The 27,913-nt window shown below is 36.9% G+C and overlaps 1 protein-coding gene and 2 long non-coding RNA genes across 7 annotated transcripts in view; 1 reads left to right on the top strand and 2 right to left on the bottom strand.

Annotated features, from left to right (window-relative positions):
• The window catches only part of LOC144968257 (SET domain-containing protein 4-like), a 41,404-nt gene extending 27,373 nt beyond the window's left edge, over window positions 1-14,031 (bottom strand). The window contains exons 1-5 of one of the 4 annotated variants that reach the window (XM_078906430.1): window positions 9,212-9,477; window positions 7,016-8,593; window positions 3,467-3,586; window positions 2,551-2,674; window positions 491-688 (exon numbers count right to left, since the gene is read on the bottom strand). In XM_078906430.1, coding sequence (XP_078762556.1) covers window positions 491-688; window positions 2,551-2,674; window positions 3,467-3,586; window positions 7,016-7,154 — 581 coding nt within the window. In that variant the 5' untranslated portion in view covers window positions 7,155-8,593; window positions 9,212-9,477. Of the gene's footprint in view, window positions 1-490; window positions 689-2,550; window positions 2,675-3,466; window positions 3,587-4,992; window positions 6,543-7,015; window positions 8,594-9,211; window positions 9,478-13,832 lie in introns of those variants that run through there. The other 3 variants (XM_078906432.1, XM_078906429.1, XM_078906431.1) reach the window with 3 other exon arrangements.
• A 1,966-nt stretch (window positions 14,032-15,997) lies between these two features.
• Window positions 15,998-17,734, top strand: LOC144968283 (uncharacterized). Its single transcript, XR_013644556.1, has 3 exons — window positions 15,998-16,163; window positions 17,102-17,281; window positions 17,612-17,734. It is a non-coding gene; the product is annotated as an uncharacterized LOC144968283 (long non-coding RNA).
• A 3,079-nt stretch (window positions 17,735-20,813) lies between these two features.
• On the bottom strand, window positions 20,814-27,697 carry LOC144968284 (uncharacterized). Of its 2 annotated transcripts, XR_013644558.1 has the most exons (4): window positions 27,383-27,697; window positions 24,596-24,708; window positions 24,032-24,108; window positions 20,814-22,700 (listed from the first exon to the last, which is right to left on the bottom strand). It is a non-coding gene; the product is annotated as an uncharacterized LOC144968284 (long non-coding RNA). The 2 variants fall into 2 exon arrangements; XR_013644557.1 differs by lacking the exon at window positions 27,383-27,697 and having other exon boundaries at window positions 24,596-25,274.
• Window positions 27,698-27,913: the final 216 nt, after the last annotated feature.

The following is a 27,913-nucleotide window of genomic DNA, read 5'->3' on the forward strand; positions in this document are numbered from 1 at the left end:
TGGCACCACATTGAGTGAATAATTGACCCCCACCCCCAATACACACACACGCACCCAACCCCCACCCAAATGATGTACTACTACAGACTAGGCTACTATGTAATATTACTCGTAAGGAGAAATAAGAAAAGGAAAGAAGCTAGGCTAAAAATATTTAAATCACTCTCGTCTGTTGTTTTGTTTTACTTCGTTCGAAGTCCTAAGCTGGGGCAGGAAATGCTCGTTATTTCCGAGTTGACCTCTTTTTCATACTCGCTACTTTCATGCTAATTTTATTGACTCAAATAAGAGAAAAAAACGGGGATTTAGATTTTACTCGCTATTTCCGAGTTCTCGCTATTTCCGAGTACGTTACTTTCATGTTCTACTGTATCAAGTCATTTGTCAGTGTTCGTTTTACACAACAGAAACTGGGTTAAACTCCACTTCCATGGGTCTAATCTATTTTCAGTGTCACTTTATTTGTGTAGCAATCAGGTCTAATACAAACCTTGCTTTCAATGTCTCTGCCAAGTCTTTTGCTTTTCCACACAACATATTCACCTCAGTGATTGAAAAATACAGAGGTGTAGTATACACTCTTGGTAGTGTTCTGATGTAAGGGTGCCACTTTGACAAACTTCCCTTGAGACTTTCAATGACTAGAATAACCGTCAAAGCTTGTTGTGGTGTGAACACAACTTGGTGCCTGTGAAAAAAAATGGTATAAAAACTATTGAAATTAAATTTGAACAACTTTACACTCACACAAAGAGCAAATTCATAAAATGGTCTTGCGGTCTTTAAAATGTCCACCAACCCCCCCCCCCTGCAGGCCATATGAAGCTAAAACTTTGTTTCATATAAAATTTACTGTCAAATGAATACTAGATAAACTTGGATAAACTCAGGCTCCACCGACTCTGTTATGGTCTGAGATAGATAATTATTATATTATATATTATCTCATCCCCTACCATAATCTAGAGTTGTCCCCAACAATGGTCACATGCCTAAACCCACAGACCTTGGTTGAGTGATTTGTGAGTTCAGTCCCTGTTTCTATCATGTGAGGAGAGGTTGTGTGAGAAAATGGTGGACCAGTTCAAGAGTTTGAAAGTATGTCGTCTGGTGGTGTAAGTATCGTTCATAATAAATGTTTCGTTGTTTCAAATGTTTAGTTATTCTTTTTGTTTAGCTTAATATCATGTTGGTTTTATCAACTTCTATTTTCCTTGGTGCACTAAAACGGAAGTTGTACCATCGAGCCGACTCATTTATAAACAACCCGTAACAGACTATAAAAAACCTCTCCTGGTAATGAATTAGACCTGTAAATGACCTCTATAAAAATTGACTGAAACTCTTCGACAAACTGAAGATTCAATTATTTTTTTTAAAATAGGGGCATCATTGGAGAGGAGAGTGATAAATACAATATATTAAAATAGTGGGTGTTATTTCTTACTGGAAGTATGACTGCCATAATTTGATGTAGAAGGAATGCTAAATAAGCATGTCATTCATATAGGTAAAGATGACTTCATCTCAAAGTCATATTCCTGCCACTGGAATTTTTTTGACATAGTCAGAAAAATAATCACCATTTCATTATCATCTTTAACTTCCAGCCATGACCAATTGAATTTATTCCTCACATCTTTATCGATGCTCGACAAGTCTGAATTGCGATCCACGAACAGCTCAGCCATTGTGAGAACATTAGAATAATGTAGCAATGAGCAAACTTGATTTTCAATCAGTTAATGATAGAAAAAAAAATTAAATAAATATGACTTCAGGCCAATACACTGAATTATTAAGTAGAAGTGAATTATCAAGAAGAAACTTCGGCAGGCATAGCGAAAAAATTCAAAGAATCGAAATGAAGGTAAATCGCCACAGAACAGCAACCTCGCTTGGGCTTGAGCAAAACAATGGCAGAAAACGTCCTGATTTGCACGGGAATTAATTAGGCTACTTACCATTGTTCCTTATAATCAGGTACTCAATCAGTGAAGAAACGGTCAACCAGTTTGTTTACAACGTGAGGCAATCGAAATGTGCTTGTAGCAATCTATCCTAACTTTCGATTTGAAGGTGTCTACATAACGGACTTCCGGCATTCGCAATTTACTTTATCATACTTTTGAGACTCGCCAGGTAAATGAGGGTCAATTTTGGCTTAGACGAAACAGTGAAATTTATCGCTCGGTGGCTCAGTTAAAATTGGCTACAGTTGGGATCACGACGGGTTTGGAAAGTGAAAAAATAATTTAACGAAGGATGTGTGAAAATACCCAGGGAAGTGTTCAGACACGCCTTTTATAAAAAGCGTCGCTTTGTCTTGGCAAAATATACATCGTTAATATAAACGGTCCCCATGAGCTATGCGTAGCGCCGTGGAACACTCTAATTACTTTACGGTCATTCGACTACGATTTGTGAATTCTTTCTTTTTTTATTTCTTTCTTTCCTTTTTTTAAATATTTGAATTTGACAAATTGACTGATTTCAGTTAATTGACTGAGAATTTACAGGTCTAATAATGAATGTAAAGATAAAACAAACCTTCTCATGTCCTGTCCAATCAAGTCAATAACAGTATCCATCGTCATCAGTAGTTTTTGTGGTATGGACACAATGCAATCACCTGGTTTCAAAGGACTTAGAGCCCTCATTCCTCGACCTGTTTCTAATAACGAAAAATTAAAGATCGTTTGTGAAACACTGCCAATCATTTATCATTATTTCAAAAATATTTTGTGGATCTGAATTTTTATCTTCTTTTTTTTTTGTCACTGAGGTTCTTTTAGGGTATGAGCTTTTTGTTTTGGCTACTTCTTTTTTTGTCTTTTTTTTTTGGAAGGGGAAGGGGGGTCTTTGTTTCATCAGGTGTGGGGGAAGGGGTTGTCTTTCATTTATCAGGTGTAGGAGGGGGGGAGGAGGGTATTATGGTGACATCCTTAAACCAGACAAGACCTCACACAAGCATATTTGTTGGTTTATTTGTCGTGAGAACAAAATACCATTCCATTCAATGAAAATTCAAAATTCACAAACTGTAATGAAATTAAAATTGCTTAATGACATAACATTTGGATTAAATTTTAAAAGAAATTGTTGAAGCTTTAAAAAATGTATTTTTCTATGATCACGATGTGGATAAATATGAATTGGGAGGGGAAAGAGGGCATCCCTGCAAGGAGAAAGGGAGTGTTGAGTAAGGTGATGGGACGAGAGACTCCATCAAACCCCATATCTGTTGAAGGAATTTTTTGATTACTCATTTTCTTCTCCTGAGCCATCAAACTCTTTGGCTTGTCTAAACAGATTCGGCGGAGGTTTTTTTTTTTTTTTTTATCTATCTACTCAGCACCATGCACAGCTTTCTATAGTTTTGTTTGCCTGCTTCTCAATTTTTCATTTTTTTAAGTTTAAAGAAATAAAAATAAAATATAAATAGATATATATACCAAATACTAACCAGTAAAATCACAAGGCTGTAATTTTCTATTTATTCTCCTGTCTGAAAGTTCTGTGCTCTTTTTCATCCATTTGCATAGCTCAATAAAGATTTCATCGTGGGACTGTGAAGATGCCAAGTCTGCAATACAATAATCTAAATGATCTAGATATTAAAAAACCCAATGCCACCCAATTTTCTAAGCTAAAGTCTGTTCCATGCATTATTACTTAATATTACTTTAAGAAGAAATTTCTTTTCATATCCAAAGCCGTTCAGAGTAAAAGAAAGATCATAAATTGATTCTATTCATGGCAAGAGTGATATCAGTGTGGTCCATCAGTATGGTCTTTGCTTTGTACCCAAAAAATACATTCACCAAGCCACCTCTCCATAGCTCAATTTGCGGCGCTGCATTGCAGGTTATTCCAGTCTTCCCTTGGAATAGACCCTAAGACAAATTTCCACTTGAGGATGATAAAGAGAACTTTATTATTATTTACTTTATTGACATGTTTCAAGGGGTTGCTGTTTGTGAGTGTGTGTGAGTCCTGTCATAGCCAACCATTAGTACTAGTACACCATGGCTCTTGGCATTGAAATTGGAACTAATGGCGAAGTGATAAGAATAAGCAGTGCCTTTTATGTGAAGCAGCAATGGAATGTGTGAGTGGCTGTGCGTGTCTGCATATGCATTATGCTGTATACACACGCACACACACATGCTGTGTAGATACACAGACACACACGTAAGTAACTGCCAATATCATAGTCATAGCAAGACATCAGTGGTCGAAATCACTGCGTGCATAAAACATGCTTTGAATAATTAAATTTTTTTTTCATGTTGGATAAGGTAAAATAAATTTGACTAAACTGGAAGGAAATCAGGTACTCCTGTATTTTGATTGCACGGCTATGTGCTCTTGTAGTATGACACTCGCTTTTGGATTGGAAGGCCCTGGGTTCGAGCCTCGCTCGTCGCATAGTCGAGTCCTTAGAAAAAAACTTTACTCACATTCTCTCACCATACTCAGGTGTAAAATAATTACCTGGCCGTCTCTGTTGGAAAAATTGTAATATCGCCTAACAGGCATCATGTGTCGTTCCACATGCTCGTGTTGCTGTTGGTCAGGGACTCTTTGTAAAGCGCTTTGATATTGATCTTTATAAAAGCTCAAGATTGTTTTTAATTTTAATAGGTTTTTCTATTCCAAGACATAATATGACGTCTGAAACACATGAGAAAAACTCCTATATGACATAAAAATGTTTGGTAAAATGATATTGTTTAGTTTATTAGTGCATTAGCAAGCGTCATCTCTAAAACTAAATCATGGCTCAGTCGGACTCAGACTCATCAACTCAGACTCAGGCTTATTGGCCTGGTCCTGACTTTAACTTTAGTCAGTTTAGGCTACTTAGAGTCTAAGTTAGACTTAGGCCAAAAGCCAATCAAAAGGCCAAAAGTAAAAGGCAAAGGCTAACAAATGGGAAACGGCACGGGAGCCTACATGTTTTAAGTCCAAGTTATTTTAATTTCATACCTTTGGCCTTTGAATGTCCATTCTTTCTTCTTCTTCTTCCACAGCGACCCAAATGTCTCATTTGACAAATAATGAAAAGGTCTTTCAGCTTATTAAAGTATGATCATGTGCAAGGAAGCAAGCGACAGAAAACGGGAAAAATGAGAAAGCGAAAGTTAAGGTGAAAATAAACTTAGCAGTGCAAAACAGTTTAAATAGCGGTACAGTTCCGAGATTTTTCATCTAAACTTCCTATTTCGATGGTACAGTCCTAAAAATATTCTATGCATATTAGAAAGCTGTTAGAAAGAGGTGGTGACAGCAGTCTCACAAAATAGAAACAGGGGTCTTATTCATTATAAGGACTGTCTCTGACTTTAAAATCTACACTTTAATAGATTGCTTCTCCGAACATATAAATGAAAATATATAATTCGATGCGGCTCCGTTTGTGTTAACTTCTAAACTATGTGTTTACTAACGAAAGAGTGAAAATGGAAAGGCTTCGTATGGGAACAAAACAGACAATGGACGTTTCGGGTACAAACCCTTCGTCAGCACAACAATACACAAATAAACGTGGAAAACAAATAAAATATAATGAAAAATAACTTGTATCGTCTGTACTCAATGCAAGGAATTTACCCAATGGAAACCGTACGGTGCTCTGATTGGCTAACCAAACCAGCGGCCTCGATGAGAAAAATATCGGCCATTTTGCTGTTGGCTGGGAATCGCGTTACTATAGTAAACAAGCGCTGATCGGCCGTTCATGAAAACCAGTTGCTGCTCGCTCGTTTAACTCAAAATTATTCAAAACGATCTCTCTAAAATGATATAAATGTGACTTCTTAAGGTTTTCTTCACGGTCAAAACCACACAACATTCTATTAATGATTACGTCCGGCAAAAAGGAATATTGACAGGTCGACCGAGAGGTGAACTCATCAAACTAGGTAGTTGCATGAAAATTTGAGATTGCAGCAATTGTTTTCAAAATAGTCTCATGCTATTCTGCAAGAAATACACTTTTCAATGGTACCAAAATTATGACAATGTGACAATTAGAACCAAAGTTACGGGATTATTAGTCCGCAAAAGTGGACCAAAATACTTAATATAATATAAGAGGAAAAAAGAAACTAAAACTGTGACCAGAGAGCAACCGAAAAGCGGGGGAAATGGAAAATCACGGTTATTTGGGGTGGAATACATATAAAACCATATATCAAAATGATCGCAAAGGAAAGACGAAGCAAATTTTTAAAAAATTAAATGATTATTATGCAATATTATGCAACGTCATGCAATTACATAACCCTAGAAAATGAAAAAAAAGGCGCGAGGAACGGATAATAACTTTAAAAACAGATTTGAGGGTGGTCTTCTTCCAGAGCATGCTTACAATACTATGGCTATGATTAATTTTGAACACAAAAATTGTTAAAACAAGAGGAAAGGAGCGTAAACGTATGAATTTAGACACTAAAGTTGTGTCCTTGGGGAAGGCACTTAATATTTGGCATTGGCAAATGAGCAACAGACGAAAGATGACTGGTATTCGAGAGAAAAAAAAAAACAAAAAACAATGAACAGGGCTAGAAATAAAGTTGAACAAGTGTCAGTAAATGCAACTTGCAAATTTAATGCCCAATGTTTTTGCATCCTTGGACAAGACATTTGGGCACCAACAGTACTCGGGAGAAACAAGCTTGCCGCTTTATATATGCAAACATGGTCAGTGATAAAAATGCAAAATTAAAAACAAGAACTACATAAGAGTGGTAGAGAAAACTTAACCTGAAAATGCAAAATTGAATATTACGTAACATATTACATAATAACAAACAATAAGCCGATAAATACCGACACTTTGCAAACTTTCTGCAACATAGGCATGTCATATATCAAACTGAACATCTCGAAGAGATGTATCATATGACTAACTATTAAACTACATTAAAATTGAAATGAACTTTAGAAAATTTGATAATTGCTTTGCATTCAACATCACTAAGAGAACAGATAATTAAAGGGTACTCACGTACTGACTCGCTTAAATCCATAAGATGGCTGAGATGTGGCAAAAGACAGAAGACAACAAAATCTAGGCACTCTGGGTTGTTGGCTGCATGGAATGTAGACACAGGCAATATCCAGGTAATGATACTGAATAAATACATCGAAGTCCAAGCAATGATACAGAAGTAGTTGGGGGAGACTGACGATCGAATTCATGTTGTTACTTCAATTTCATATTTAAAAATACAAGATAGATTATTGGAGTTGGAGGTGGCAGACAATCAAATTCATGTTGTTATTTCAATTTCATATTTAAAAATACGAGGCAGATTATTGGAGCTGGAGGAGGCAGACGACGGGAGTTGGAGGTGGCAGACAATCAAATTCATGTTGTTATTTCAATTTCATATTTAAAAATACGAGGCAGATTATTGGAGCTGGAGGAGGCAGACGACGGGAGTTGGAGTGGCAGACAATCAAATTCATGTTGCTATTTCAATTTCATATTTAAAAATACGAGGCAGATTATTGGAGCTGGAGGAGGCAGACGACGGGAGTTGGAGGTGGCAGACAATCAAATTCATGTTGCTATTTCAATTTCATATTTAAAAATACGAGGCAGATTATTGGAGCTGGAGGCGGCAGACGACGGGAGTTGGAGGTGGCAGACAATCAAATTCATGTTATTACAATTTCATATATTCAAAATTACAAGGCAGATTATAGGAGCTGGAGGTGGCAGACAATCAAATTCATGTTGTTATTTCAATTTCATATTTAAAAATACAAGACAGACGACTGGAGTTCGAGACGGCAGACGACTGGAGTTGGAGGTGGCAGACAATCAAATTCATGTTGTTATTTCAATCTCATATTTAAGAATACAAGACAGACGACTGGAGTTCGAGGCGGCAGACGACTGGAGTTGGAGGTGGCAGACAATCAAATTCATGTTGTTATTTCAATTTCATATTTAAAAATACAAGGCAGATTATTGGAGCTGGAGGAGGCAGATGACGGGAGTTGGAGGTGGCAGACAATCAAATTCATGTTGTTATTTCAATCTCATATTTAAAAATACAAGACAGACGACTGGAGCTGGAGGCGGCAGACGACGGGAGTTGGAGGTGGCAGACAATCAAATTCATGTTGTTATTACAATTTCATATATTCAAATATACAAGGCAGATTATAGGAGCTGGAGGTGGCAGACAATCAAATTCATGTTGTTATTTCAATCTCATATTTAAAAATACAAGACAGACGACTGGAGTTCGAGAGGGCAGACGACTGGAGTTGGAGGTGGCAGACAATCAAATCCATGTTGTTATTTCAATTTCATATTTAAAAATACAAGGCAGATTATTGGAGCTGGAGGAGGCAGATGACGGGAGTTGGAGGTGGCAGACAATCAAATTCATGTTGTTATTTCAATCTCATATTTAAAAATACAAGACAGACGACTGGAGTTAGAGGCGGCAGACGACTGGAGTTGGAGGTGGCAGACAATCAAATTCATGTTGTTATTTCAATTTCATATTTAAAAATACAAGGCAGGAAATGAAACATGAAAATGTGGTGTCATAATGAACGTCTGACTCTGAAAACAAAAAAAGTACTTCGATTATGATTAAATCAACAAAATTAAAAGTTATATAATAATTTTTGTTGTGGTAAAGAGTAAAGTAATGAATGAAATATACTTTCACTTGAATTGACTCTATCATGCTATTCTGTATTATTTGTATTGAAATTAACCACATTAAATTAAACCAACACACTTAACCTGCAGAACAAACAAAAATAAAAGATAACATAATTTTTAGTTGTCCGGTATCATCCCAGTTAAAAAGTCATTTCAGTTTCAACATTCATTCATAAAATAAAACTAAAATTATGGATGGGACTATTTTCAGTCTTTTTACAGCAATTATTCAGCTTGAAATTATTTATACAAGTCACAAAAGCAAACGCAGTCGATAGTTTACAGACTGCACTGTACACAGGAGACTCGGGATACATCGAGAGGCAATCCTGGTTGGCCGTCGCCAACTTCATGAACACGCGTCGTATATAAAGTCACTAAAAGACGCTTTCGCCAGCATCAATCACCACCAAAATTCACACAAATAGAGAAAAATGGTTGGCGAATAATATAACATTAATTAAAAATAGGTAATATAATGAAAAATGTATTTAAAATGAAGTTAAAACTTACCAAATTTTCAAACAGCTGGCATCTGAACAAAGAATGAACGGATTAAAAATCTGAAAACGCCGCCTGATGCGCTGGCTTCTCCTCTTTAAAATGAGACCGGAAGTGACGAAATTAGTGCACAGGAAGCGATTCCACGGCAATGGAAGTAAAACTATGTTCACCGGTTAACACAATTTTCACTCCAGAGCCGTAACATCGATATCGGGGCTCGATCAGCGGCTCAGCCACGGGCGATGCGACTACCTACATCAAACGACAAACATCAATGCGAAGGATAGAGAGAGAGTCAAACTATTGTTTGTCTTGCCCTGTTCTATATAGAGAAAAGGATAAATAGTATAGCCTCATGTGTGAGTGGTTGTGTGTCATAGTCATGTTTTTAAATTGTTTCTGTTGTCTATGTTTGTAGTGATGACGATCACATTCACTCCATCAGCGCGACGAAACTGCCCCCCCCCCCCCCCCCTTTTTTTTTTTTTTCACATACACGTAATTCACATGAGTAGAGTTGGACTCGATAGTTCAGTGGTTTAGCATTACAGTTAGAATTATCGTTTACCGGCATTAAAAGCTATTTTAGAGGGGAAATTCCACATTTTACTGCTGCTGCTGCTGCTACTACTACTACTACTACTACTACTACTACTACTACTACTACTACTACTACTACTACTACTACTACTACTACTACTACTACTACTAAAGTTATTGAGAGAAAAATCTTTATTTAGAATCCTTGAGCACAGGCGAGCCGCTGTGTGTGTGTGTGTGTGTGTGTGAGACGTGGCTGTAGTCTAATTTTATCAGAATTAGGAGGCCAAGGAGTTATCTCTTTGGATATTAAGTAGGATTATATTTTTTTCCGTATTAATATTAGTGTAGTGGAAATTACAATGAGATCGTATTAAAAACAAAAGACTAAGAATAACATCAGATCGAGATGATTCTGATAGCAAAAAAGTAGGCTATATATGTGACATATTTAAATTCAGTCACCAAGCATGATAAAAACAAACAAAAAATCAACACAAATAATTTTAACCCTCTCCAGGCAAAAATTTGACGGTAGCATTTAAATATTTTTTAGCCGACTAAAACATAGTTTACTTTACTAAGAACATGCACATTTTTATGTTGATAGGGTTGACTGGTTGAAGATATTGTAATCCTGGATTAGGTCAAAAGAACAAAAGCAGAAGTAAAATAATCAATTTAAAAAACAAAAACAAAAAAAAACTGTCAACTTGGAACAAAACAGCACCAATGTCTAACTCTGGGACTAACCTTTAGATAACAAGTTGTTGGTGATGTTTTCTGGTCAAGTCTTTACAGGTGTTTAAAGAGTATTGTCTTAGTATGCTTTTGACGAACTGAGCATGTGTTGTTGAATATGTGTCTGTCTGTAAATAGTTTAACGTGGTGATACAACATTGTTCTACAAAATATGGAACAAGCTTCTTTAATAATCTGTGTTACATGATTGTCCTCACTTTCAAAATGACTTTCCATGGCATGCTTATCTAAATCTGTAAAAATTGATGGCCCTAATCTTTCTGTTACTTTTATTATCACTTTACTTATTGTTGTGCTATTGACTGCTCTCAAAGGTCCCTCCTTGTGTGTAGTTAGAATTTCTCTCAAACAAAGGTCAGCTGCTGTAATAACTTTATAAAAATCTTCAGATGGATATAATAATCCCCCCCCTGTCTTTTCTTTCGGTAAAACTAGATGATGATGGTTTGCTTGAATCAGGATTGTCTAATGAGGCTAAAAATTCTGAACAAACAGAACATTTGATTTTGTCTCGTAATTTCCTTGCGATAAATCCAGACATATAATACAAAACATCTGAATGGTACTCTGAGGGCTGGCAAAGGGTTTTCGTAAAGATCATAGTTTTTCTGTCCAATTCAGGTTGAAAAGAGTTTGTCGAATTGTCAACAGTAAAAGATGAATTTTCTTGGAAAAGCTTATTTTCGGGGGCAGGTAAGCAATTAGCATTTTTGGAACTCAGCACACCATTCTTCATCAAAAGAGACCTGAGGGCATATTTAAATTGAAGGACATTCGGGTTATTATTCCAGCCACCTCTTCTTCGTATCCTTGAAAACAATGTCTCCAAATGATCTTGAGAGAGTCTGTAAGTAAGTATGTATTTGTAGTTATTGGCCAAAAGTCGCCGAGATATCAATTCTATGGATGTCAGTGTTGCCAAAAATCCAATAAATCCAGTTTTCCTCTTTGATTGTAGTATTGGCTTGTTAGTATTGTCACATAAAGATGATATATAATTTCTGGCAAAATGAATAAACTCTAATTTTTCCTCAAGATTTTCCTTTGTAATAGGGCTTTTAAATCCTTTTGTACAGAAACTACTGCTGTTGCATAAATCAAACAATTTATCAAATATACGAATAAATTTACAAGTCGCTTCACTTCCAGCAAATTCAGGCAACTTCAAGTCATCCCGAAGAAACATAATGGCAGAAGCAACAGAAGAGCTTAAAGTTTGGGCAGCAAGAGAAACTTTCATTTTATTTTTCACATAATCAATATGTCTTCCTTTTAGCTTGTTGGCAAGGTTTCAATTACTTTCCAGCTGCAGCTTGTGAAGTGCAACAATATAAGACCAATCAATTCTCTCCTCTCCACGGCGCAAACATTTCAGGTCACCCAATGCATTTCTAACATTTTTTAACAAATGACAGGCATCAAAAATAAAGGGAATGGTTTTAGATGAATCCAAGGGGTGAGGAAACTCAGGATCAATGACATCTGAACTTATAGTGCATCCAATAGCAGTTGCAGTCGCTTGGTTAACATAAGCTCCATCACACACAACCCCTTGAACAGAGAAGCCTGCCTCAGACAGCCAAACTATCCCATCATTAATAATCCGTGCTTGCTGGGCTGCACTAATCTTATCAACAAGAAAATAGCCAATAGGGTGCTTAAAATATCGCTTTTGTCCAACGATGAGAAGAGTAAGACTTTCTGAAGCTAATGTGTCTGGTGATGCAACTTGAAGATGACCATGGTTCACATAGCCAGCATAGGTCTGGGATGCAGGGTCAAACACAACTTGCTTCCGAATAGACATCGAATCAAACATAAGACAAACATCCTTCATCAAATCATCCTTTTTAAGTTGAGCTTGCAAGGTATTAAAAACATCTGTAATAAATCCTGGGGAGACATTGTGGGATGCAGACCACCTACGAATGGTATCCGCATGAGGCAAATGCAAATACTTTCTCACATAATTATAAGCCTGAGCACTATAGAAGTGCAAGGAAACAGCAAAGGATTTTAATTCATCAGAAAAACGCATATTATTTTTGGACATATGGGCAGCTTTTAATTCATTTTCAATTAAAGTGAGGGTTTCCGCAGCAAAATTTTCTTTTAGGATGTCAACATTTTCTTCTTTCAACAACTTTTTCTTCTTCAAATCTTCCAAAAGGGATGAAATTTTTACATCTCGACGGGCCAACTTCTTCCTCATGCTACTGAGTTGTTGTTTTTGATGAAGCATCTTTTCTTGGCAAACAAGCAACTTATTTTGGGTCTCTTCTAAGTGGCTTTCAACTGAAGAATAGGCATAATTATGTTCATCAACTTTAGGGGTCTTACTGGGTGTAGCATCTTCAAATGGAAAATTGGGAGCAGCTCGTTTTCGAGGGGATGATCTTGTCTTTTTAATGGCAGGAGACTGTTTATGTTGGGGATAATTTGGAAATACAGATGGGACAGCATTCTCTCTCAATTTTTTTGGTCTAAACCGAGATAATAATCTTCTAATAAAAAATGGACACTACAGACCCTATCATTTTTTGTAGGTCTCCACTCTGACCCATCTACATTCTTCCTGCTGATTTTAGTAATCCACTTGGACAACAACTCAGGCTTCTTCCATGGAAAGCTGAAAATAAGTGAGGCATTCTAACTAGGACTATCTTGACAATTGGTGTACTATAGTGAAAAACAATCTATCCAGTTGAATTATTTTCTATTGGCAAGGGAAAGACTCCATGGAAAAAAAAGCAATTAGACGTCTAGTACTATACTTATATATTTGTCTTTATCTAGGTCTTCCTGTCAATATACTTATATACTTGTTGATATTCATCTCGGTTCATGTATCTCAAGTTTTGAAAAATAACCACACTACTCTTACACGCCTAGAGTGGAGTGCTTATACTTTGGCCTTTGCAGTTAATTGCAATCGCAAGCTCTCCTCCTCAATTCGAAAACGCATTATAGTTATAGGTTATTATAATACATGATTACACACATTCTCTAACTTCATTTTTACCTCAGGGGAATAGTTCAGATCAGTATGTAGATTTATTTATAAAAATACTTGGGAGACCTTCCATTCTTGCTCTAGTACTAGGGGGTTTGGGAGGGGGGAAACTTTAAAAAAAAAAAAAGTTTTCCCCCTCCCAAACCCCCTACTAGAACAAGAATACTTGGGATGTAGTAGCTTATGGAAGGTCTCCCAAATACTTATGAGATATAGACTCTATATCTAAATCTATCTAGATCCTAGAACATTATCAGTCTCCGTCGCAGTCGTCAGTAGCCCAAAATACAATTAGAATTGATTTATTTCTCTTACCTGTGAAACGACAATGATGTGCCTTTGACAGCTTTATTGTGGCATAAATATACGCAGCAGTTCTGAACCATTTTATTGTGAATTTTAATATTGTTGTGGTGTTTGTTGTGTCGTTATGATGACATTAGATACCGAATGAATGGTAATGTTTACATTCTCAGCCAACAACAAAATGGCGCTAAATGCTTTCATTGGTGGACACTTTTTAGACTCCGTACGTATTCTCATTCGTTTAATTCTATGACTCAATGGTGGTTGCAGTATGAATGAAATGTTAACGAAAGAGTGAAAATGGAAAGGCTTCGTATGGGAACAAAACAGACAATGGGCGTTTCGGGTACAAACCCTTCGTCAGCACAACAATACACAAATAAACGTGGAAAACAAATAAAATATAATGAAAAATAACTTGTATCGTCTGTACTCAATGGTGGTTGCAGTATGAATGAAATGTTAATTCAGAAAAGTGAGTGGAGCAGGCACTTATGTTGGTAACAACAAGATATGAAGTGAGTAGAAAAGTGCCAGAAGACAATAGAGAATAAAAATTTTTCGCGGCGGTGGTGGGGTTTGAACCTGCGACCTTATTGGTACGACAACTCCGCCTGGCAGTGAGAGCGTGGCTCTACCGTGTGAGCTATCCACGAACACAAAATATTCGTTTCAAACCCAAGTCATTTCTAGATCCCTCTCTCACCCACTTCTGGGACCGCCGATTCGTTCGCCCACCACCATCGCGAAGTATTTTGACCAGCAGTTAAGCTTAATAGCCAATATTCTCAACACAAACATATAACATAGAAACGATTGAGACATTGAGTATGCTCCGGTGTATGGGGTGAATTTTAATTCAGAAAAGTGAGTGGAGCAGGCACTTATGTTGGTAACAACAAGATATGAAGTGAGTAGAAAAGTGCCAGAAGACAATAGAGAATAAAAATTTTTCGCGGCGGTGGTGGGGTTTGAACCTGCGACCTTATTGGTACGACAACTCCGCCTGGCAGGTGAGAGCGTGGCTCTACCGTGTGAGCTATCCACGAACACAAAAATATTCGTTTCAAACCCAAGTCATTTCTAGATCCCTCTCTCACCCACTTCTGGGACCGCCGATTCGTTCGCCCACCACCATCGCGAAGTATTTTGACCAGCAGTTAAGCTTAATAGCCAATATTCTCAACACAAACATATAACATAGAAACGATTGAGACATTGAGTATGCTCCGGTGTATGGGGTGAATTTTTAATTCAGAAAAGTGAGTGGAGCAGGCACTTATGTTGGTAACAACAAGATATGAAGTGAGTAGAAAAGTGCCAGAAGACAATAGAGAATAAAAGAGAGAGAGAGAGAGAGAGAGAGAGAGAGAGAGAGAGAGAGAGAGAGAGAGAGAGAGAGAGAGAGAGAGAGAGAGAGAGAGAGAGGGGGGGGGGGGGGGAGAGAGGGCGAGTAAACAGCCGAGTGATAGCTGGGTCTATATGTATATAAATGGATAAAAAAGTGGATGATTGGACACAATGAGAGATAGCTAGGAAGGTAGATGACTATGAATCGGTGGATAATCAGTAGATAGATAGGTAGCTAGCTAGCTAGCTAGATAGATAGATAGATAGATAGATAGATAGATAGATAGATAGATAGATAGATAGATAGGTAGGTAGGTAGGTAGGTAGGTAGAGTTGTACTTTTAGTAGTATGAACAGTAGTAGTAGTGGTAGTAGTAGTAGTAGTAGTAGTAGTGGTAGTAGTAGTAGTAGTAGTAGTAGTAGTAGTAGTAGTAGTAGTAGTAGTAGTAGTAGTAGTAGAGTAGTAGTAGTAGTAGTAGTAGTAGTAGTAGTAGTAGTAGTATAGTAGTAGTAGTAGAGTAGTAGTAGTAGTAGTAGTAGTAGTAGTAGTAGTAGTAGTAGTAGAAGTAGTAGTAGTAGCAGCAGCAGTAGCTGTAGTGGCAGAAGTGAGAGCAGCATTGGTGATGAATATGGGGGACGTTGAAATGTTAGCGTGGCGTGGGTAGAGGATAGGGTGCCCCAGGGGGGTGATCTAATTGATAAGCAAAGGTCAGCGTCAGGGAACCGAACTTTCCAGACTATAATGGAAGGCAAAAGACATAGGCTACGCTTATTTGTACTACCACTGCAAATAACGCCAGAGCTTATTTGTACTCTTACTAAAAATATAACATTTTATACGGATAGAACTGCAATATACAATGAATTATCTGGAAGTCAAAAAGTGAACACTTCATCTCATCACAATCACATTCTATTATTACAAGTTGATTTTGACGGACTTCGGTAATTCTTCACTCTTTTCAAGTCACAGAATACTCAGTTTACAAGGTAAGCATACGAAATGCACATTTTAATTCATTTCTTTTTTTATAACTAAACATGCTTTGGGGTTGTGTGTTTGTTGATTGTGCATCAGCTGACGACACATTTGTCGCTACCGCGAATTACTCAACTTTATTACTTTATTTTGTGAAAAATAACAATAACAGGGCTTTTAAAAAATTAAAATACTAATCCCCCCCCCCCCCCCCCCAAATAATTTAAATCAGCCTTCCATGTCAGGCGATTATAACCAGGTGTTTCAATGTTCGATCCCCAGTCAAAAGGTTGCTAATTTTATCAAGATCAAGAGGTTTCGAGTACTCAGGACATTCCAGGCTCAGGGTCCTTAAAAAAAATTCTTTTCATTCAGTTATTGTTATCTTTATTATGGCGACACAGCATGCATCGTCCATACTTTTTCAAAACTTTTTTTTTTGGGGGGGGGGGGCTGTTTTTTTATATCGGAAAATTGGGTTTTGTATGTTATGTTCATGGAGAGAGAGAGAGAGAGTAATATTTTATAATGATAAGATATCTGTAGTGGTAGTATTATTAGTAGTTTTGAAATGCTTATGATGATGACAATGTGAGATAATTATATTAGTGTGATTATTTTTATCATATTTTTAAAATTACGTACGGCTATGTCGTAGTGGTATGACACTCGCTTTTGGACCGGAAGGTCCTGGGCTCGAGCCTCGCTCGGCGCATAGTTGAGCCCTTGGAAAAGGCACTTTGCTCACTTTCTCTCACCGGACTCAGTTGTAAAATGTGTACTTGGCCGTTAACTGCGTTGTCTCTGTCCGAAGAAATTGTAATATCGCCTAACAGACGTTATGTCCCGTTCAACATGCGAAGCGTTGCTGTCATAAACTTTAGCATTGGCATGTATGTGCCTATTTCGCTGTAGTGAATTTAATTTAATTTTTTGTTTTCATCGACAGCTAACATGAAAGAACACTGTTGACGTTACTGGTGTCCTGACAATCCATAAAGATGCTGGCTCAAGGGCTATTCTGGCAAGGTGTGTTGAGGCAAACCTTTGCCTGTGGCAAAACTCATCAATCAGCAAACCATCATCTAGGCCAGCAGACCAGAGTGTCTGCATGCACTTTTTGACAATGGTTAGTAATGTTTTCAAATCTCCATAGCGCCTTTACATTTTTTATTGGTGATCAATAAAATAAATGCTCATTTTTCTAAATGAAAATGGCAAAGCATCATTTGAATTGAATTACTACTGAATGTATTAACTTAACGACAGACTATAGTTTGTTGCCAAGAGTTTTGTTCTATGGATGTAAAACCAATGAAATTTCAAGTGTGTTGGTGTGAATAATGATCATTTTTTAAAAATTGCTATGTCTTTGACAAATGCATTTTATGACAATAATGCCATTTCCAAAAATTGCTAATGAAATGTGTCTCTTTTTTATTTCAATTTTTCCATCCAGAGCAGGATCAACCCTCTTTGTGGAACTACAAAAAAAGTGGTGGCAAACAAGTAGTGTTGACTTTTTCTGTATTGAGGCGAAAGAGATTTTTATTCCAAGGGTTTGGGAAAGCAAATTTCTTTTATTCAGAGCTAGTGCACTATTTAACTGTTTTATTGTCTAGAATAGAATTGATTTTGCAGTTCAACTTGACTAGATATCTAATTTTATACGACTTGTCTCTCAAGTAGAATAAAAAAATGAAAAATGAGGACAGCGTGCCATATTATATTTTGAAAAATCATTTAATATATCTAGAAATCATCTGTATAACCTATTGTATACAGTAAAAAATTAGGTTTTGTGATTATAATGATGAATTCATAAGGTATGACATCATATTTGACCACAAAATTATTTTATCTCTGGGCGTAAAAAAATCAATTTTACAGCATTTTTTTTTATCTAAGGGGTATGGGGTAGTGAACCGATTATAATTTTTTTTAGACTTAGATCAATCTACAAAATTTTCGTTTTCTTGTCCTATTACGGTCATATTTTGAAAGTTTGATAGATCATTTCTTTTAGTTGTCTGCAAAATCAGCCTTTTAACTTTATGTCAAATTATAGAAAAAGCTTGCGCTTTCTCAAATGTCTGTTTTATGTCATTTGTCTGATTTTCTAGCAATCCTACCTTAGTCATTTTCCTTTAAATAAATTATCTTCAAATTTATTCAGAATCTTTTCTATGATGTGTTTTACATCATGATGTAAGTGTTTGGGGGTAAATTAAAATTTAGCAATTTTATAAATTTTAAAATTCATTTGTTCCTGTCGATCCGCGCTAAATTTTCAGTTGAAATCAAATAAAAATTCTAAAAAAATTATTCCAAGAGTTCTCATGATATAGCTATTTATGAAAGAAACATTGTGTTTGAATTTGAAAGAAATTTATATGCTAGCTTTTGGTGCATCTATGTTAGAAATTTTAGGGTTTTACCTCTAATTTTAGCTTATGTTGCCCCTTAAAAAAGTTTTTTTTTTTAATTCAGTTATTTTTGGTGTTTAGCATCAAATTATACATTACATTATTACTTCATGAGATATAGTTAAAGAATTTTAGAACTATAAAGCATATTTGACCACTAAAGTAATTTTTTGGTGAATAACAGCAGATATTAAATTATTTCGCAATTTTTTTTCTTAGAGGTATGGGTTAGCGAATTGTTTATAATTTTTTTCAGAATTTGATCAATTTATAAAATATTACTGTTTTCTTGTTCCATATTGGTTATACTTGATGAATGTTGGCCTTTGCATAATTAGCTTTATTCTCAAATTAAAGACAAATTTTTCATTTTCTCAAAATTTCATTGCGCGTCATTCTCTATTTTCTAACATTCACATCTGGATTGTTTCCCATCAGATTGTCTTCAAAATTGGTCAGAATTTTTCTTATGATGTGTTTTGCATCATGATGGTTGGGTTTTGGGCTAAACAAAAATTTAGCAGTTTTATGAATTTTTAAATCAATTTTTTTTCCTGTCATGTCACACCAAATTTTCACTAAGAAATCGAAAAAAAATTCTGAAAAATTTATTTTCAAGACTATTGCTAAACCTATCCATCTTGTTGTAAGAAACATTTTGTGTAAATTTGAAAGAGATCTGTTCGTTGTTTTTTCCTGCATCACTGTAAGAATATTTGGGGTCTAATTTGAGCTTATATTGTCCCCCCTGGTGGTAGGGATTTGGTAGCTAATAGTATTAGCGCTGGTGGTAGGGACTCAGTGAGTAATAGCGCTGGTGGTAGGGACTCAGTGAGTAATAGCGCTGGTCGTAGGGACTCGATGAGTAAAAGCTCTATGACTCGCTGAGTAATAGCGCTGGTGGTAGGGACTCGGTGAGTAATAACGCTGGTCGTAGGTGCTCAGTGAGTAAAAGCTCTATGACTGTAATAGCGCTGGTGGTAGGGACTCGGTGAGTAAAAGCGCTGGTGGTAGGGGCTCAGTGAGTAATAGCGCTGGTCGTAGGGACTCAGTGAGTAATAGCGCTGGTCGTAGGGACTCAGTGAGTAAAAGCTCTATGACTCAGTGAGTAGAAGTGCTGGTGGTAGGGACTCAGTGAGTAAAAGCTCTATGACTCGGTAATAGCACTGGTGGTAGGGACAGTGTCAGTGAGTAAAAGCGCTGGTGGTAGGGACTCGGTGAGTTATAGCGCTGGTTGTAGGGACTCGGTGAGTAAAAGCACTGGTGGTAGGGACTCAGTGAGTAAATGCTCAATAACTCGGTAATAGCACTGGTGGTAGGGACTCGGTGAGTAAAAGCTCTATGACTCAATGAGTAAAAGCGCTGGTGGTAGGGACTCGGTGAGTAAAAGCTCTATGACTCAATGAGTAAAAGCGCTGGTGGTAGGGACTCGGTGAGTAAAAGCTCTATGACTCAATGAGTAAAAGCACTGGTGGTAGGGACTCGGTGAGTAAAAGCTCTATGACTCAATGAGTAAAAGCGCTGGTGGTAGGGACTCGGTGAGTAAAAGCTCTATGACTCGAGTAAAAGCGCTGGTGGTAGGGACTCGGTGATTAAAAGCGCTGGTGGTAGGGACTCGGTGAGTAAAAGCTCTATGACTCGAGTAAAAGCGCTGGTGGTAGGGACTCGGTGAGTAAAAGCGCTGGTGGTAGGGACTCGGTGAGTAAAAGCGCTGGTGGTAGGGACTCGGTGAGTTATAGCGCTGGTGGTAGGGACTCGGTGAGTAAAAGCGCTGGTGGTAGGGACTCGGTGAGTTATAGCGCTGGTGGTAGGGACTCAGTGAGTAAAAGCTCTATGACTCGGTAATAGCACTGGTGGTAGGGACTCGAAGAGTAAAAGCGCTGGTGGTAGGGACTCAGTGAGTAAAAGCTCTATGACTCAGTGAGTAAAAGCGCTGGTGGTAGGTACTCGGTGAGTAATAGCACTGGTGGTAGGGACTCGGTGAGTAAAAGCTCTATGACTCAATGAGTTAAAGCGCTGGTGGTAGGGACTGGGTGAGTAATAGCGCTGGTGGTAGGGACTCAGTAAAAGCGCTGGTGGTAGGGACTCAGTGAGTAAAAGCGCTGGTAGGGATTCAGTGGTGTCACTGATTTTATGACATTAGAATATAAAGAAATTTACAACTACAATCGGCTAATGATTTTACAAAAGGTCCCCACAAAAGTATATCTTTAAATTATTAAACAAGTCTGTTGATTAAATTAAATTATAATTTTATTTTAAAAGATCAAGAAAATGTCAAAATAAAAATGAAAGTTTTGACAACGAAAATGTACCTATTCCGTAACATATAAAGACACACAAACAAATCTTGTCCTCTTGCTCCTCTGTAATCTTGACACAGCATTGCTCTGATTTTTCGTGAAGATGTGTAGCATGAACACTACTTCACTCTATACCGATCACGACCCAACAAGTATTGAGAACAACCATGCTTCTCAAATTTGTTTTACATACAGGACTTTGCACTATCCTTTTGAATCTGGATAGAGACTTGACCGACTCAATTGTTAACTGGCACCTTTTACTATCACACTCTTTTATTGAGATGTGATATTACGACTTATAATGTCCCTTTTTATTTCGTCATTGACCGACCAGCTTTTGAAATTTTGATATTCTACAACACAGTGTTTGGTCTCCTGTGTTATATTTGTTTTATTCTGTACCGGCCTGTATAACACAGTTTCGGCCTTCTCTGTGTTATATTTTTATTGGGACATATAGTAACAGATTTGCCTTCTCTGTACTATGAATTGGTCACCCGTTCACGGACTGACACAATACAGTAGCCTGCACTATGCCTTGCTATCTTCCGGCCCCAAACGTACTTCACACAATCAACCCTGCATTATGTGAAGGATAGCTAGTGACGTTTGGCGACTGAGAGACGTCATCACAAGATAGCATAGCAACAGGTTTGAAAAATACCAACTCGTGGTTGCCTAAAGCTAATATCCCATTGAGACTTAAGCTCATTCTACAGTAACGTCACAGCCCCCACCCACGTTAAAAATTTACTTTTTTGGTGGTTTATTACATGAAAATAAATTTTACAAATGGACAATGAGTAAAGGTATTAAGGGAATTCTGTATGAAATTTCCTGTGTAGAGTCACATTTGAAAAATTTCGCAGTCTAACTGTCTCTGTCGTGTCAAGGGCATCTTTATGGTCGCATGTCTCTGTTATCTGGAGTCCCTGTCTGGTCAGTCTGTGTGTCCATAACGTCTGTGGTCTCTCTGTCTGGTCAGTTTGTGTGTCCATAACGTCTGTGGTCTCTGTCTGGTCAGTCTGTGTGTCCATAACTTCTGTGGTCTCTGTCAGGGCAGAGTGTGTATTTATGTCTGTGGTCTCTGGCCAGTATGTGCATTTACAATGTCTGGTATCTCTGAAAAGTCAGAAAGAGGGTTAGAATGGGGATTTGTCTGTATCAAGTCAGTCATGTCAACAATGTCAAAGTTTTACCTTCAGAGACAAGAGTCAAAAACTGTTCCAACTGGGAGATTCTTTGCAGAAACTGATGTTCTCCCATAACTTGAAACAAGCTATTGATCCTGTTTGTCACTGAAGATACAATTCGATACCGTCCTTCCTGTGTATTTGTCACACGTCATACTGGTACAATGTCAGTTTCAGGTTGGTCATGGATTTCCAGTCTTTCGCCCGCCCTGACCCTCATCATCTATGCACATAACATTCACAAGTGGATACAAATATCGATTTACTTTGTATGTTGCATCCATAACAAACACATCACAAAAAACACTCAAATCACGCCTCATTCTTCCCGTTACTTAAAACAAATACTCAAAACCACCATCCTCATTCACACTGAACTTTGTTACACCTCCTTCCTCCTCTATCTCTTTCAGTAATTCCTGTACCGTCTCACCGTCCGTCCTGTCAATATCAGTCTTGAACAATCTCCGCTGCAAATCTTCGACATCTTTAGGCAATACATTTTATCCTTGGCTTGATTGAATGTATTGCCTAAGTTGGGTTGTGGACACCTTTGTTTTAGCCATAGCCTTCACTGTCTCATTCACAAGGGGCAGGCGATTCTCCGGATAAAGTGAGGATGGCTAAATGTAAAAAGAAAAAAGATTAAAAGTACAAAATTGTATGCAATAGCATTCAATTCAGACCTGCCAGCTAACAAAACAAAAAAAAAGCATTTTATTTTTTATTGACAATTTAAAGACAAAAATCTGCATATAAACCCATAATGCACGAGTTGTGTTTGTCACTCTAAAATACTTGAATGAACTAAACTGCAACAGGCGCTCATCAAATTCAAGGGTTAAATGAATGACTGCAGAATTCCCAAAAAACGTCGCTTCATTGTCTTTGTAACATTTTCATGGCATACAAAAACGCAATAGAGTGGTCACCATTTATAATTAGTCCTCAGAAATCAAGCACTTATAACTGCATCGTACTCATAGTCAAAGTCAAATTTTATTTTGAAAAGTCTATGGACAACCATCAAATCTTAAAATTCCTTATCTGGAACAAAAAAAAAACAAAGACAAAAAAAAAAAAAGACCCAAAAAAATACCACCTCCTAGATCTGCTTATATTGTCTTACAGGACTTAATAGCGCTTGCAACACTATAAAAAGGATGATGATATGGTGACTGATTCAATAAATAGGGAACAGTAGATTTCACGAGCACCTCAAAGATGTACCAATTTTGACATTACCTCAAAGTCTCACCGAGACACAAGCAAAGGATCCTGCTAAAACATTTACATAATGCAATAATATTCAAAACCTATAACGATAACAGTACATAACAGAGAGATGATTTACAGTATAAAAAATCATCTCAAGAAGAAAGGTACTGTATTTGACTGTCTGCCTCCCAACTAAAGACCCCCGCAAGGACCAGGAAAAAAATGAGCAATCTTAATCCATAACAAAGACAGGGAGCAACATGGAAAGGGAAACCAAATATAAGGGATAGAAAAATGTGAACTCTCTGCCCAGAACCCTTCCAAGAAATTTTTTTTTTAATAAAAAAAAATACAAATTCTGGAACAGTCAATTTTGTCACAAGCTGGTCATCATCTCTCCATCTCAGTGCGCCACCTTGAATGTATCGTAATAAAATATGAGTTGGAATGGCTGTTGTCCTTTAAACATTTGGTCCTGGTGTCAACAGTGCATTTACCTAACTAATCTATTACTATATATTACACTCAATAGTGGGAGGGGGAGGGACAATTAAGTACTGAAAATATAAAGTAACAAGAAAAGAAAAAATAATACATATTTATAAAAAAAATTGAGTCTAATTGCAACTAAAATAGAATTTGCGATTAATTGCTGTCAAGTGTAAAATTTTCGGCAGCGAAAAACTGCAGGGACAAAATATCGATGGAAAATAAGTATAAAATGAATGAGTCTTACCAATTTATCACATGGGTGATTTTCATGGTGGTGATTAGCCCCTGTCACCCTCAGAAGCCAGTATTAATTTCAGAGTCCTGCATGGTAAGAAAAACTTTTTATTACAAAATAATAAAATTGCATAACTCAATTGTGAAGGATTTCAACATGCAGATTATAGAGCAATTGAAAATAAATCTTAATAAGACATTCAATAATAATACTAATCCAGCGCAATCAGATACAATTAATGAACAAATCAAGTCTTTCACTTTTTAAAACTGTTCTGGTAATAGTTGAACTATTGTCTTGCTGCATTACATCGTGCAGCCCGCCCACTGAAGACTGTAAATGAGCTGCAGATAGGCACACATTGCCTCTTCCTCTGGATGTTTTAAAATTCAGAATCAGTTTGATTGCTTTATTAAAATTGTCTTGGCAATCAAGATAGAAAAGCTGATGGTGATAATTTACTTCCGAGTTATTCTGAAATATTATAACCTTGTGCATATAATATTTTCATTTTTTTTAAATATGTAAAAGTAAAAAAACACCTCCTGCCCCCGTCCAAAAACAACCTCCTACCTCTGGTTAGGACGAACTCCTTTGCTTGAAGTCAATTGCTTTTTGCCCTGCTTGCATTCATAGACACAAAAGTCATAAATTAGCCAACTTTCCTCAGGGTGATATGATGGAAGCTGAAAAACACGGAATAATATAAAAGATCTTAACATAAATACCTAAATATTAAGTTTAAAAATTGCAATATTTTCTCCAACTGAGACAAAGGTGTTACAGTTCAGTACGTTAGAAGAATAAGAAAGTAAGTCGAGAGTTTTCTCGAAGAACTTAAATTTGTGACGTGGTACTCAAATCAGGGACTAGGTCAAAAGCTGAATGGCACAAATGGAAAGCCAAAGGCATGTTGTTTTCAATATTTAAAGTCAATAAAAATTCAAATTCTGTGCATTCTAATATTAGTATTAGGCAAACTACAGACTACACTAAATTGAATTGTATTAAGTAAAAGGATCTTGTCACATTCAATCAAGCTGTCATTTGAGAAAAATTACTTCATTATAAATTGAAGTTCAGATCGCATGTTTGAAGCCGTATTAGGAAAATTCATGTATCTGTGTATAAGCCAAGTTTCATCAAAATCACAGTGGCAACGAGTGTCTAATATTTGCCACCAGATACACTCGTAAAATTTGAGTGTAGGCCTATTTAGCAAAATCATATATTAGGAATGGTTTATACTACATCATAAAGTAGCGCATGCCCGTCATTCATCCTGCATCTTTTTAAATATTAAAAAAAGAATTGAGCTTTCATAAGCCGCAATATCCACCAAACATGCTCAAAGCACTTTACAAAGGATCCATGACTAGCAGCAACACGTAACAAGTAGAACGTTAGGCGATGTTTTTCTTCTGACAGACAACGCTCTTAGGGGATAGGAAATCATACACATGAGTACAGTGAGAGAATGTGAGTCCTTGGCGAGGCTCAACCCCAGGACCTTCCAATCCGGAAGAGAGTGCCACACAGCCGCATATATCTTGGCTGTTCTTGAGAATTTGCCAAACACCTACAAACTAATTAGTAAAAAGAGGGAGATGGGCAGAAATAGACAGACAGATACACACTCAGAGAGAGAGAGAGAGAGAGAGAGAGAGAGAATAATATCAGTTGCCTGTGGTGTCAGTCCGTTTAGGAGTGAGGTGGCGGAAGAAGTCGTCTAGCACTAGTACTTGGGAAGTAGTAGTAAGTAGTAATATATGGGAGGTCTTCTGCACGTTCCTTGAGCTAAGGAAAGTATTCCTTCAACTAACCTTAAAATAAAAAATAAAACCTTGTACATTTCCAACACTTGGACCTGCACTATGACCTATAACTAAAACTAACAGACAAAAAAAAAACCCCGCTAAGACTCCTCTCCAGTACCTTTCAATATTTCAAATTGAATTATAATGGGTGCGGAAAACTAAAACAATGGTCATATAAGGAAATTTACAAATCAATCAAGTTGTTCTACAGGTTTTAAAATGAAAATATGAAGTAACAAGATATCACTCTAATATAGTGACACCTAACTAACACTAGACATCACACCAGCAGCAATGCTGAGCGGAGTAATTTTACTTTTTTCTACATTTAAAATAAAAAGTGGCATCTTTCATTTCTTCTAATTCTTAACAGACACGATTATGTCCACTTCACATCTCAACAACAGGGACAATTTTTTCACTTCTTGAGGCAGTCTTTTCTTACTTCTTTTAAATTTCATTTTTTAAAGCTTCTTTATTGATTTGTTTATAAGTTCTATTGTTCTTCTTCTTATAATTTCATTGTCAATATCATTTTCATCAGCATACTTTTACGGTACTTTTACCATGTTATTCTTACGCTCTTACAGTTACAGTACAGCAGAGCGATACCTAACGCAGGCCTTTATAGTGCTACTAAATTTGAAAAATTAAAATAAAACGTTTGACAAAAGATCCACAGTTCAAAAGCTAAAACTAAAACAATTATAAAGTGAAACTACCTCGAGGCTCGAGGAACATCGGGGGTAAGGTCTCCCGCCCATACTGGGCACTGTGGGACTGGAAGTCTAGAGAGCTGCGCCGGTGGAACCCGTAATTTAGCTTCTTAAACGGTTCCGATCATTCAGGAGAGGAGTAGTACCTATCTAGTTGTAGTTATTAGTAGAAGAAGAAGAAGGAGCATGTTCAGGTTCAAGTTCAACCCTCTTAGGCACTTGCAAGAATTTTTCAAAATAGTGGCTATGGGAATTAATTTAGCGTAGAAAATAAAGGGGAGTGAAACATTAACTAGAGTGAAAAATTATCGCTCTGTCTCAATTGGTTAAAAAGTTATGACCGTTTATGTGGTGGAAAATCTCTATATAGGAAAAAATGTGACCAACAGCATCCCAATGGATAATCACGTATAATTCAGAAACAGCTTCAGATACAACTTTGAAATTTTTACATGTGGTAAATCAACATCTCTGTAATACATTGCAAACAGAAAATGAATTATTTATTGAGAAAGAAAAGTATAGTTTTAGAGCTGAGACAGCTGAAATCAAGGAAAAATAGATCACGGACATACAAATTTTGGAAAAGTCAATAATAAAATATTTATTCACATGAAGATAGACCAAATACACCACTGAATCGGCGTCATTTAGTTGTTCACTTTGAACTTTTCAAAATGAAAATAGACCTCATAAAAGCAAAGATATGAACTGACAAATGTTTGAGGTGGTGTACTCTTCTTAGTTGATAGAGTTAAGAGTGAGAATGACGAGAAATGAGTTGCCACTTAATTAAGGAAAAAAATTGTCGTATCCAGTTTACTTACCTTCTTTGTTGACTTTTTAATAAAAAGTACATTATTCTCATTTTCGAATGTTTTCAAATTGGAGAAAAGATGAGAATGACTCGTTTACCGAGTGGGCCATTATTTTTTTTTTTTTTTTTTTTTGCTTCACACTTCTCAAAGAAAGACCGCGAAAAGTGGAGGCTGGTCGGCTGGTCCTTGAAAGCTCACAAATGCAACTTTAAACGCATAAGAGTGCTGGGAGTAGCTACAAATAGGTAAAGGAGCGGTGGTTTGCAACTTTAAACACATAAGAGTTCTGGGAGTACAAATAGTGAAAAGCGGTAGTTTTCGCTATTTGTAGTGGTAGTACAAAGAACCACTTCGAAAGACATATTGGTAGTAGTAGTAGTAGTAGTAGTAGTAGTAGTAGTAGTAGTAGTAGTAGTAGTAGTAGTAGTAGTAGTAGTAGTAGTAGTAGTAGTAGTAGTAGTAGTAGTAGTAGTAGTAGTAGTAGTAGTAGTAGTAGAACACTGTAGTGGAACAGTAGGGGGCGGTGGAGGGGGCGAGGTA

This window comes from Berghia stephanieae, chromosome 3 (assembly GCF_034508935.2).
Source record: "Berghia stephanieae isolate SIO BIC M18660-M18661 chromosome 3, UCSD_Bste_1.3, whole genome shotgun sequence".
NCBI classification, from domain to species: domain Eukaryota; kingdom Metazoa; phylum Mollusca; class Gastropoda; order Nudibranchia; family Aeolidiidae; genus Berghia; species Berghia stephanieae.